Consider the following 13,174-nt stretch of genomic DNA (forward strand, 5'->3'; position numbering starts at 1 on the left):
ACAGGGTTGCAGGGTCAGATTTGGATGCCAGTTTTTAATTGTGGGCATGAACACACAAAGGGCAATACTGAGCTCCAGAGAGGGAAGTCAGGAAGGGAGATGTGTTAACAAGTAACCAATCCAGTACCATCTGTTTGACACTATCAACTAAAGGTTAAATGAGGGAATAAAAAGTACAAATATCACATTTTAAACCAACAGATATAGAACAGAAGATGAAGGTTGTTTGTCAGGATGGTTGGTTTGATGCCAACAGTGTACGCCAATTCTCATACTAGTAGGGGTTACCATGAAAGTGTCGTCTTCTCAACCTAACTCCCCTGCCCGTGGCATGATGACCCTAAGGTTAAACCACCACCAGCCATCTCTCTCTCTGTAATGAGAAAACAGAGGTATGGAGACTTTACACAGAGCATGAGAAACAGGAGCTGGAAGAGATGATTACAATCCCTCATACCATTCAGGGAGATCATATCTGATTTAACCTCAAATTCTCAGTGCCAGCCTGCTTCTGAGATCCGTTTGTCCTTTCTACTCAATTTCAGATTCACCAAGTGGGGCCTAATCCCTGATTTCCCTACCCACTGTTCAATCTCCTTACCCACCTCCATCCTATCCCAGAAGGTGCCCAGAGAGGGATCTATGCAGGTTACTGACGGAGCCAATCGTCTTAAATGGACAGTGTCCGTCTGTATTTAAACAAAACACGGTTAACCAATTTCACAAAACATTCTCAGTCCCTTTATCGATGCAGAGAACCAATGGAGGTAAAATACACGGCTACTATTCGGGCAGAAATGATTAATTGTTCATGGTGTCAGGTGGTTTGGGGTAGATGTGTAACGTCTGCAAACTAGGAGTGTAGTGGGAGTTGAAGAGGATGATGGGTGGGGGTGGAAGCAGGGCTGTGGGGAGGGGCTAGGGTGGGGTGGGGTGGGATGGGATCGGGATGTAAAAGGGGAAGGGATGGGTTGTGCGGCTTTGTGGCGGAGTTCCTGTGGGGTGACACCTGAAGTGTGCAGAAGGCCTGCTGAGCCTGTCCGTGGCCGGTTAAGGATCCCACTCGTCGTCATGGTGCTGGGCAGCTATGACAATCACCACGGTCAGGATGGCACAGAGGACCATGGAGGCGATTCCCACGGCGAGGCTGATGAAGGAGAAATTCCGGGCTTCACGGGAGGCGATCTCCGCTGACACCATGTCCCCACGTGCGATGGCGGCCCGCACCTATTGACAGAGAGAGGCATGGACGTTAGTTATAAATGAAATCAGGATTGAAAGAAAACCCTCTGTCGCAATCAGGGCTGGAGGGATGCACTCGCTAGGGCTGCCAACTCCAGTTAGAAATATTCCTAGAGGATTCACTACAGACTTTCCATAGAGTCATAGAGGCTCCCAGCACAGAAAAAGGCCATCCAGCCCAGTCACTGTATGGCAGCTCAAAGATAAGCACATGTCTATTCTAATCCCATTTTCTAGCACTCAGTTTTGGCATCACAAGTGCATGTTTACATGTGTTTTATAATGTTACGAAGGATTCTGCCTCTTCCCCTCTTACAGACGGTGAGTTCTGGATTCTCATTGTCCTCCAGGTGAAAATAATCTGCCTCACATCCCCTCGAAACCTCTTGCACCTGAACTTAAATCTATGTGTTCTGGCTATCAAGGGGAAATGTTCCTTCCTGTTTACCCTGTCTGTAGCCCTCACAATGTTATACATCTCAATCGTGTCCCTTCTCAGCCTCTTCCTCCATCTCCCACTTGCTTCTGTCTCTGATCTTGTCTTGCCAATTAGAAAGCAAGCCAACTTTTTTTTTTGGAATGGCTTAACTGGGTCATTTGTGACCAATGCCAATTCTGATATTTTTTATTACAAATAGGGGAGACTTTCAAAAAGATTGAAGGTCAAAACCCCACAATTCCCCTTTAATTTCCTCACCATGATTTTTCTCCCTGGAATTCTCTCCTAGCAGTGACCCGGAATTCTTTGAGAATTTAGATCAATCCTGGAGGCCAGTAATATCCTAGCGATTGCTCATGTCAGGAGCATTTCTCACGAATGTGTTTGCCTCCTCCTTTGGGCTGAGCAATTCCACAAACCCAAATTCTCAATGGGCTTTCCCAGTGCACTTTGGGATAAATGAAGTGGAATGTACCAAGTGCGGAGGGTCAGGAAAACTGGGAGGTTCCAAAACCCACAGCTGTCAAGACAAAGTGGACGATAATAAATCCAAGAGGGAATTCTGTGAAAATATCTTCATTAGTGAATGGTAAGAAATGGAATGGTTGAGGTGAATTATCTACTCACGGCATCCCTAATTGACCAGAGGGCAGTTAAGAGTCGACCACACTGTTATGTGGCTGGAGTCACATGCAGACCAGACCAGGTAAGGATGGCAGCTTCTGTCCCTAAAGGGCATTAGTGAACCAGATGGGTTTTCTCAACCATCAGCATAGTCATTATCAGACTCATTAATTCCATCATCTGTCATGGCAGGATTTGAACCGAAGTCTGCAGAACATTAGCTGAGTTTCTAGATTAATTGTCTAGCGATAATACCATTGGACCATTGCCTCCCTGACTAATGGGTTTGCAATTAAAGGGAAACTCAATAAACAAATAAAGGACAAAGAAATGGAAGGCTGAGATGCAATACTGTAGGATACTTATGGACAGCATAGATCTGTGGGCCAAACAGCCTGGTTTTGCTGCTAATTTTAACTATTTCTACATTTAAAGAATGCCAATATTTCACAGCTTGTGCCACTTGTTCATCACTTATGGGGCCCTTATTCATCTTCATTTCTGTACTTGGAGTGTGTGGCAGCTGTCCAGGAAATTTAATGTTTTCCTCACTTTCCATTCAGTGAAACAACAAAGGAAATTTGAGGGCAAACTTCCCATTTGGGATCGACTTTGGATTTGGACCAAGTAGATCTGAGGGCAAGTCGCCAATTTGGGGTTGATTTTTACAACAGAAAGCAGGGAAGTTGATTAAACTGGAAAATGAACTCCATTAGGGAGCTAGGTTGTGATAAAACAGTAGCATTGCAATAAGCCTAAACCAGTAGAGATGGATGAGTTAAGTCCCAATTAGAATATTAAATCCAGTTCTACCACTGGGGCTCGAATCGAAAGATTTGGTTACATGGAATTGCTCAGTTCAAACCTGCAGCAAGCGAACAAGAGGGAACAGAATGATGAGAAAGTGGAAGGATTGGATTGCGAGCTCTATGAGCATGCTCACACTGGGAAAGAGATGGTTGCTAGGTAACTCCACTGCTGTTTTTAGGAGATTGCTTGATGATAAACCATGGGGAGCTCTGTCACCTTCTCTGCAACAACTGAACAGAGGACATGACCTGCACTTGGAGGGGATAAGATCAAATCTAATCTGCAGAAACAATATTTGAGAAAAGAGTCTGAGCGATCAGTTTGTCGAACAGATCCCTTGGGAGATTATAAAGGCTGTTTAGCATTGATTAGGTCAGACACAAATTAAGTAGGAGCTTTTAAAGAAATAACATCTGATATTGACATATTGTGTCCATTTGCAGCTATAAATATTTTTTAAATATAAAAACAAGAAGGCAGGCACAAAAATGGCTGTTAATTTCAAATATAAAAGTGCAGCTTTGTAAGTGTGATTTCCATGGCTGTCAAAATAACTCCACAGAGGCCGATATCCCATCACCAAGTCACCATTTATTTGCATGTGAAAAGTCCTTGCCGCTGATCCAACTCCCTCAGAGCCAGCTCTCAGAGTGAACAGCTGCCACACACTCCAAGTACAGAAATGAAGATGAATAAGGGCCCCATAAGTGATGTCTGTTTATATCTGTCAGCCAGGGCTCCCTGATTAGACCAGGTTAACAGCCCCAATCAGGGAACTTATATTCCATGAGCTCCACACGTTGACCTCACAATCATCACTACAGCTATGACTCCGACAATTCCAGCTCTACACCGCCCTCAGCCTAGCTTTGGTCAAAGCTGTGAATTTTTGTCCAGTTTACACTTTCAGCTGTGTAACCCGTGATCATTACTCATACAGTGTGAATCAGCAAAGATTCCAGAGTTCCTTACCATCTGGCCACAACTGACAGGATCTTCTTGAATCACTCCACTCCCTCTGGTAACTTAGACTTGTCTGTTGCAGTTTGATACAATTGAGTCACTTGTCTGGCCACTTCAGAGGGCAAAGTCGTATTGCTGTGGGTCTGGAGTCACGTGTAGACCAGCCCAGGTTAGAACAGTAGGTAATCTCCCACCCACTTCATGAACCAGATGGGTTTTCACAACAATTCAGTAGTTTCATGGTCACCATTTCTCAAATTAACTTGCAAATCTAGTTGTCTTTTGCTCCCCCTTCCATACCAGATCACATTTTACAGTAGTACTTTCAAGATGTTTATAATGTCTAGGCAAGAGGAAAACTGTTTAATGTATTGTGTACAGTTCTGGTCACCGCATTATGGGAAAGATGTGGGAGCGTTGGAAAGGGTTCAGAGGAGATTTACTTGGATGTTGCCTGGTATGGAGGGAAGGTGTTACAAGGAAAGGCTGAGGGACTTGATGCTGTTTTCATTAGAGAGAAGAAGGTTGAGAGGTGACTTAATTGACACATGTAAGATAATCAGAGGATTAAATAGGGTGGGCCTTTTTCTTCAGATGCTGATAGCTAGCACAAGGGGACGTAGTTTTAAATTGAGGGGTGATAAATGTAGGATAGACGTCAGGTAGTTTCTTTACTCAGAGAGTAGTAGGGGTGTGGAACACACTGCCTACCACATTTTAATGGTCACTGGACTGACATATGGACCAGAGCAGAATAGTGTAAGTTAGATAGGCTTCAGATTGGTTTCTCAGGTCGGTACAACATTGCAGGCCAAAGGGCCTGTACTGCACTGTAATATTCTATGTTCTATGTAAAGGCAAAGAACATCTGAAGCAACATGTACGACAAACTCACTGACAAATTTCCAACTGAAGCAGAGACTCAACCAGAGGTTAGACTACATGGTGATGTCTGTGTGGCATTCCCATGAAATGAGATGCTGATGGTGAGATTCCCTACCTGAAAGACACTTTAACAGGGAATCTGGGTCCTCTGATGGGAACAATAGAGGCTAAACTCCTTAGCTCGAAAGCATTCAATCTAAAAAGCAGTCTGGATTCTGGGTGGCCTGTTACATTTACAGATCTCCAGCTGATGGTGACACATGGTCAGAGAGAAGGTGGAATGAACTCACCTGTGCAGCTTTGAATATGGCAAAAATCCCAGTTGGCCAGAAACAGCACACTGTAGTCAACACTGCGATGGGTAAGTAATCGTGAGGGGGTCGTGGAGGGCTCACTATGGTGACGTTTGCTGGCATCTGCTGGCCACCTGACACGACTCCGTTGTTTCCTGGGAGATACAATCCCACGTTCTGAGGAGAGGAGAAGCATGTTACCTGATTGTTCACATCACCCAGCCTACTGCTGGAGGTAGAGGAAGTGTGAAGGCAGCCCCAAAAGTCCTGAGCTCTCTCCCAGTGAGGAACTGGTGATCTGGATTGGGCCACAGACCAGAGATTGGCCAATCTCAGTATTGTAGCCATTGGTCCCCTCCAGTACAGGCCCTCCCAGAGCTAGCAAGGCAATAGCACACAAACGACACTACGCCGACATCTCTGGTGTCCGTTCTAATCCCCTGTGTTTGGAAAATTCACCACCTGTGGCCATGCTTTCCAAGTTTACTTTTTCGCTCACTGACACAACACGCCTCCCACCCCCAATGGCAACCAACCCTATGGACTCCAACTTTATATCTCCTCAATCCCCACCTTTGGAAATAGATGCTGCCTCTGATAGTGAAGCACATCTCCCCACAATGAACAAATGGGGAAGATGTGAGCTCAATGCTGACTCTCCTGCTGTCCCCCTTCTGCCTTGCTAATCTCTCCTTTGAATACCCACCACAATGTTCTAGTGGAGCTTATAAAATCTAAATGATAAGAAGACTCCAAATTCAGTGAGAGATGCCAACACTCTGTCTGGTCTTTGAACTGTTATCCTACATTGTTTATTCACCCTGGCTACTATTTGCTAAGGCAAATGCATATTTATCATCTATCTTTTCTAACCTGTGGAAACACCACACATTAACCAGTGTTAAATAACATCTTACTGCCCCATCAAAGATCAGTGTAGAGATTGGTCCATCATCTGTCATCTTATGGTGAGAGGAGATAAACTTCAACTTGTTAATAAAACTTCTGCATGGGCACTCGTTGGGGACACTATCCTGACTGGAAATTCAGACATGCACGTCTCCCATTTTCATCATGAGCAAACAAAAGGTGAACAACTCTCCAGCAGTTATGTCCACTGCTGTTAGTATAGAGTGAGGAAGAGAGTTGGTGGAGGGAGAAATGGAGGAAGGAAGAAATGGATGAACAAAAAGTACAAACGGAAAAGGAAACAAGGATGAGACGATAGAATGGATGGAGGGGTGGAGGGAGAAAGAAAAATAGGAAGGGAGGAAGGAAGGAAGGTACAAAGGAAAGGAGGAAGGAAGGAATGGATGAAAGAAGGAAGAAAGGGAAGATTTCTGATGCATCTTTCCCAGGTTCAGGTCTTCTAGAACAGGTGTTGTGTTTTTAAAAGAAGCTGATGGTTGAAGGATAATTATTGGCTGGACATAGAAAGTTTGCTCTTGCTCTTTTTGAAAATAGTGGCCATGGCGTCTTTTCAGTGCACAGGAAAGAACAGAGGCTAGGCAAATCCGTTCAATTAATCCTCACCTGTCAATCCAGCAAGGAGGGTGACAGGAGGGAGGTACTTAATGCAGGGAAGGTGGACAGGGGAGTCACCATGTAACAACCCGATGCAAGAAGCCTGTCTGATATACTTCACCTAAAAGCTTTTCCTGTGCTGATTACCATACCCAACCTTACTGAGACCAACGCAGACTACAGGGTGTAAGCTGGTGCATGTTGGTCTCTATGATTTGCTACAATGCTGGGTTACTGGAAGAATTAAAGAAATGCATTGCTCCATCTCCCCCACCCTCCACTAGCAACTGAAGAAATGTAAGGGGCTAGAAGTTTCCAATTCTGTGACCCTGCACTATAAATTTGGAAGCACTAGCTTTCGGAGCGCTGTTCCTTCATCAAGTGGTTGAACATTCATCATCAGGTGACAACCACCTGATGAAGGAGCAGCGCTCTGAAAGCTAATGCTTCTGAATAAACTTGTTGGACTATAACCTGGTGTTGTGTGATTTTTAACTAAGTACACCCCAGTCCAACACCGGCACCCCCAAATCATGCACCATAAATGTTCACTTTAACAGGAGGAAGTGCATGCACAGAAAACTCATGCAACACAATGATTAATATCCACTTGGTGCTGGAGTGAACCTTTATTAGTAGCAATCTCAACTCGGCGTTAAGCTCAAACCTAGCTCTTGGCCTCTGAGTGCTTTTATTAATTGCACTGATTTCCGGTGGGAAGCTATGAAGTCCATTCTAACCTCATTGGTCCAATACAGGCAATACATGAGACCATCACCACACACCAATGCCCTACTTCCAGGCCATTCCCCTTTGATCCCCTGATAAGCTGTGTGTAGAGAGTCTTACTTACATTCGTCATTGGATAAACTGGTACATAGGCAGCACAGGGCTGGTACTGCATGGGATAGCCTTGGTGCCCATACCCTGCTGCCCCCATTGGTCCAGCTGGATGGTTTGCGGGTATGGCGTATCCTTGTGATGAGCCGTTGAACTGTGTCTCCTGGACGAAGCCTTCTGTGCCCAGTGTCATTGTGGGAGCGTGCATGGGCATGGAATAGGCTGGCGATGTACTGTTTGTTGTGGCCTCCTGCACTGGGTAAGGTGGAGGTGACATGGGCGTTTGGTGCCCTCCATCCTGTAAGACTTTAGGAGAGAACAAGGTTAGAGTTGAATGGCCTGTGTCCAGCAAAACTCTGCTGCTCAATGACATCATCTTTGCTTCGACTCCCTAACAACATTGGACGATGACACAGCAAAATAATTGCTCTTTCCTCCCTTTGTCATGCCCCTGATTGACTGGACCAATGCCTCCCTATCACACACACACACACACACACACACACACACACACACACACACACACACACACACACACACACACACACACACACACACACACACACACTCACTTTATCCATCTTGTGTGTTTATGTGAACCTATGGTGTCCACACTGTTTAGTATCGGCCAGTAATAGAGGCTGCTGAGGAGGAGGTATTTCTTTCTCCGACTTCATGAGGAGTTAGCTTCACAGGGGTATAGATACAGCGAAGAACCAGGGGCAATATCATGGAGGAGTTATTTTTTAAAACAAAAAAAATATGATCCATGATTTCACAGCATCCCAAAGTGTTTCACAGCCAATTAACAACTTCTGAAATGGAGTTACTCAGCCAATGTGTGCACAGCTAGAGGGGAACTCACAAACAACATGTGAGTCTTTGCCTGGGACACACAGATCCTACTGTTTATAACCATCTTGTTGTTGCACTCTATGTCCCTAGTAATAAAACTCAGGATACTGTATGTTCTCATTAATTGCTTTTCCTCTCTCTCTTTCTCTCTCTCTCTAAACATTATTATGCATGATTTCTGCACTGATCTGCCCAGGTCACCTCTACTTCTATAGCTCCTTATGTCTTCTGATCAGAATTAATCAATTCATATTTTTCTGCTTTGAATTTCATCAACCACTTGTCTATCCATTTCACCAGCCTGTCTATGTCCTTTGAGGCTATCCACCCCACAGTTCATAATACAACTACGTTTTGTACTGTCAGGAGAAATCTCAAAGTGCTTTACAATAATCAAATGCATCCGAAGTGGAGTCAATCTTCCAACACAGCAACTAAACTGTATTCCAACAGACATCAATATGACACAGGCCAGTGCTTCTGTTGATGCTGACTGAGGAATGAGTATTGATGGAGGACACCAGGAAGGGCTCCTGTGTTCCTCTTTAAGTAGAGGCTGCAGAGGTTTTAACATCCAGCCCACATGGTTTAGTGTCTCACCTAAATGCAGCACCTTTAGCAACCCAGCAGTCCCTGCAGCAAATGCATCAAACCGGGATTATACTTGCAATCTCCTGCAATGGGAATTGAACCAACCACCTCAGGTGCTGGAGCTCCAGCTGTTAGCTACAAATCCTAAACGTAGGAAATATCAACAGAGTTTGATCCTGAGAAAGCATTTCCTGACCACAAGTTAGTCAGTCATTGACTTTGGTCCTCTAATTAGCTGTTGAAAGCTCTTAAATAAAATTTTGCTCCTCCCTTCAAAATAGATGGTGAGAGCTGTGAGAGGAAAGGAAAGAATATGTGCTTATACCACACTTTCTTATTCATTACCGAACAGTCCCATAGGGTTTGCATCCAGTGAAATACATTCTGAAGGACACTCGCTGCTGCTGCTACATGGGGAAAAATGGCAACCAATTTGTGTGTAGCATTTATACGTGGTATTAAATTAAATGGTCAGTAGCTAGGAGAATTCCTGACTTCAATCTGAGCCAAACCACTAAACCATGACCACAGCTCATCACCTCATCAGAGTGATGGCTGGTCCAACAATGAACTATACTTTGTTAAATTCCATTGTTGGGACGTGAGTATGACTGGCAAATTTACTGTCCCTCTCCAGTTACCCAGAAAAGATGGAACTGGGAATTAATGTAGTTCACGTAATGAAGATCCTTTGTATTCTTTGTCACAATTTACTACAAGTAGGAGTGAATGACAAACCAACAATTTCATGGCCTCTTTTGTCTGACCAATTTGTTTCAAAAAGATTGCATTCAAATTCTTGCAATGTCCATGGCAGGGGGTTGGGACTACATCAGTCTAAATATGGTTCTGTCGAGGGTTTTGAAATTATAGCTTGCTGACAGTCAACAGTGTCACACTGAACTAGACCAATACTCAAGTAGGGGAGTGAGAAAAATGGTTAATTAACAGAGAATGGGGTTTTAGAAAGCTCTGATGTGCTATGACAGAGAGAAAAAGAAAATTAAATGGAATTGGAAAATGAAAAATCATATATAACTGGAAACAGGAATATAAGAGAGATAGAGGAAGGATAATCAGAAATGCCAGCCTTGATTATATCTCAAACACAGATTGGGAATACGTTAGATTCAGGTCTTTGTCTTACTTTACACACTGCCTGGGCCTTTTCCACTGAGTCTACAATCAAAGCACAAGAAAGACGTGTGGTGGACAGTTGACTCTTTTCCCCCCTTGAACAATTAGGTGCAAATCGAAACGAGTTCTGTATGTTTGTCTTTAATTTGGCAGAAATGCTATCTGTTAACTTACGCCTTTTTTCTATGACACTAATGCCATTTTCAGTCTGATAATGCAGAAACAAAAGTCAAATAACATCACTGAGCCCAAGGGATAGGATGCGTCGGTTAAAAACTAAGGGTTAGAAATATATTCTGATTGAGGTCAGTTGAATTGGAGGTTCACTGCAGCGAAGCTTAAATTACCACAAACCAATCCTGCTTATTTGGATCTGCACTGTTCTGTTTCCACACAATGCTTTGACGGTTGTTAGCTTAAATATTACCTAGTGAGGAGACAGTGAGGACTGCAGATGCTGGAGATCAGAGCTAAAAAATGGGTTGCTGGAAAAGCACAGCAGGTCAGGCAGCATGCAAGGAGCAGGAGAATTGACATTTCAGACATAAGCCCTTCTTCAGAATGAAGAGGGTGTGCCTGCTTAAGAAGGGCTTATGCCCGAAATGTCGATTCTCCTGCTCCTTGGATGCTGCCTGACCTGCTGCGCTTTTCCAGCAACACATTTTTCAGATATTATCTAGCGAGGCAAATTTCAGGAAATCATATGCTTCTTTCAGGCAAGGGGTGTGGAGGCTGATTTCCTGAAATACCACCCCCCCCCCTGCCCTGCCCCAGTTGGCTTAGATTGGGTGCTACAAGATACTATGAAACAGTTTCTGTTCCTCATGCTGTCCTACTTAGCACTGAAACTGATCCAGGCTTCTCTTGAAGTGAAAGAAAACTGCTGAGAGGAAATGTAAAATCACAATCTGTGCACTGGCTGTTTCGGAGCCAGGAAGTAACAACACTAACAACAACTTGCCTTTTACACAAGGCTCTTAGCAGAGTATAACATCCAACAGGCGTGACACTGTGGCAATGATCAAACTTTGACACAAAACTAATTGTGGGCCCAACACTTGAGAAGGTGATAGTGAGCTGCCTTCTTGAGCTGCTACGATCTAGTTGGGGTAGGTAGACCCACAATGCATTTCAGGAAGCATTGCCAGGACAGATAATTGAGAACCTGGTCAGCAAGGTAGGTTTTAATGCGTGTCAAGAGTGTGGTGCTGGAAAAGCACAGCAGGTCAGGCAGCTTCCCAGGAGCAGGAGAATCGACATTTTGGGCATAAGCCCTTCATTAGGAACAAAACGCCGATTCTCCTGCTCCTCGGATGCTGCCTGGCCTGCTGCGTTTTTCCAGCAACACACTCTCGAAATCTGCAGTCCTCACTTTCTCTCAGTTTTAATGAGTGCCTTGGTGGAATAGAGTGAGGTTAGGCTGGCAGAGAGGTTTAGGGAGAGAATCCTGGTGTACAAGGGCTCAGACAGCAGACAGCACTGCTCCTAATGGTGGGACTAGTGAAAAATCAGGAACAAGCGAGAGGATAGAATCAGAGGAGCACCAATTGTGTGTATGGGGGTGGGGAGGGGGGTGGGTTCAAGGTTTCAAAGACATTACAGGGATAGGAGGGTCAAGGCCAGGGTGGAATTTGTACTTAAGAATGAGAATTTTAAAACGCAGATAGCAATTAGCTCATCAGTGAATGATTGCTAAGTTCTGGTTGAATCTCTGGAGATATGAACACAAGACTTGCCACTGCCCTGACCCCACACCTACCATTGTTGATCAGCTGACATGTTTACCATTGTGGTTCCCCAGCTTTCTATGCCTCATTTGAAAGCAAACAGACTCTTGATGCCTAACTGGAAGATGTTTTTATTCTCTTTAACTGCCAACTGTAATACTTTTGCAACTAATCAAGTAAAGCAAACAAAGAAAATGGAGGAAAACCCATCTATTTTAAATGATCCAATGGTTATTCTCTCAGGTTTGTCCAGGAGGTTAATTTTACTGGGCTCCTGAAACCCAACATATCCATCCTGACATACGGTAACGTCACCACAATCCTACGCGACCATTGCACTGCTCTCTCAGAGAGAATAAGAAAGAAAAAAACTGATGGTAGTTTTACCTGAGGGTCATAACACCTCAGGTGAGGAGAGAGATTGGGAAGGAGAGTCCTTCATGGTCACCTCAGCTGGTGACAGGAATTGGGCTTACACGCCAGCAATCCAGCCAACTGAGTTAACCAACTGAAGTATAGATGACACACATGTACATGTTTGAACACAAGGTACACTAGTTGGGAAATACCCTGTTGCATCATTGAGGATCTCCATTTTGTTAAATTTTTCAAATGCACACACATGTGCACTGCACATAGACAGTCATGTTTACTCACACACCTATCCACAGCTCCTTTAGTCAGGAAATAGTCAAACAGCATAACCAATGTGCAAAAGCTTATTGTTGATCAGCAACACCCACATCTCTAGGGAAACCTCCACATTGTCTCATTGATGGAGGAATGGTGGCCCAGGATGTTTTGTGAATGTCAAGTATCCATGTACTCGAGCAGCAATGGGATATTATTGGGTGACACCTGACCTCATGGGGTCACATTAGGAGTGGGTGTGCAACAGGCATGGCAGGAATCAGACAGCAAGGACCAACTCTGTCAAGCTGGGGTTACACTTTTACCCACTCAGTGCCAACAAAAGCCCCACCATGACTGATCCCATCCCCTAGAGGACCCCCAGAACTCATCAAGTGCAGTAGTTCATCAAGAATCATGGAGGAGGTTAAACCTCACTGAACCTTCAGACCAACATAGCTTGCCTCCTATGACCACTTAAAGTGTTTTCCTTGCCGGATAGATATGACAACAGAAAGATGAATGTTTATGTCACAGAATTGTTTCGGTGTGTGAGGAGATCGTTTAGTCCATCATGTCTGCACTGGCTCTCTGACTGAGCAATATGATTTAAT

At 44.3% G+C, this 13,174-nt stretch overlaps 1 protein-coding gene across 1 annotated transcript in view; it reads right to left on the minus strand.

The window, feature by feature from the left end:
* Positions 1–401: 401 nt before the first annotated feature.
* prrt1 (proline-rich transmembrane protein 1) overlaps positions 402–13,174 on the minus strand; it is a 73,664-nt gene continuing 60,891 nt past the window's right edge. The window contains exons 2-4 of the mRNA XM_060850879.1: positions 7,634–7,926; positions 5,254–5,433; positions 402–1,227 (exon numbers count right to left, since the gene is read on the minus strand). Coding sequence (XP_060706862.1) covers positions 1,051–1,227; positions 5,254–5,433; positions 7,634–7,926 — 650 coding nt within the window. The 3' untranslated portion in view covers positions 402–1,050. The remainder of the gene's footprint in view (positions 1,228–5,253; positions 5,434–7,633; positions 7,927–13,174) is intronic.

Source organism: Hemiscyllium ocellatum, chromosome 35 (genome assembly GCF_020745735.1).
Source record: "Hemiscyllium ocellatum isolate sHemOce1 chromosome 35, sHemOce1.pat.X.cur, whole genome shotgun sequence".
NCBI lineage: Eukaryota > Metazoa > Chordata > Chondrichthyes > Orectolobiformes > Hemiscylliidae > Hemiscyllium > Hemiscyllium ocellatum.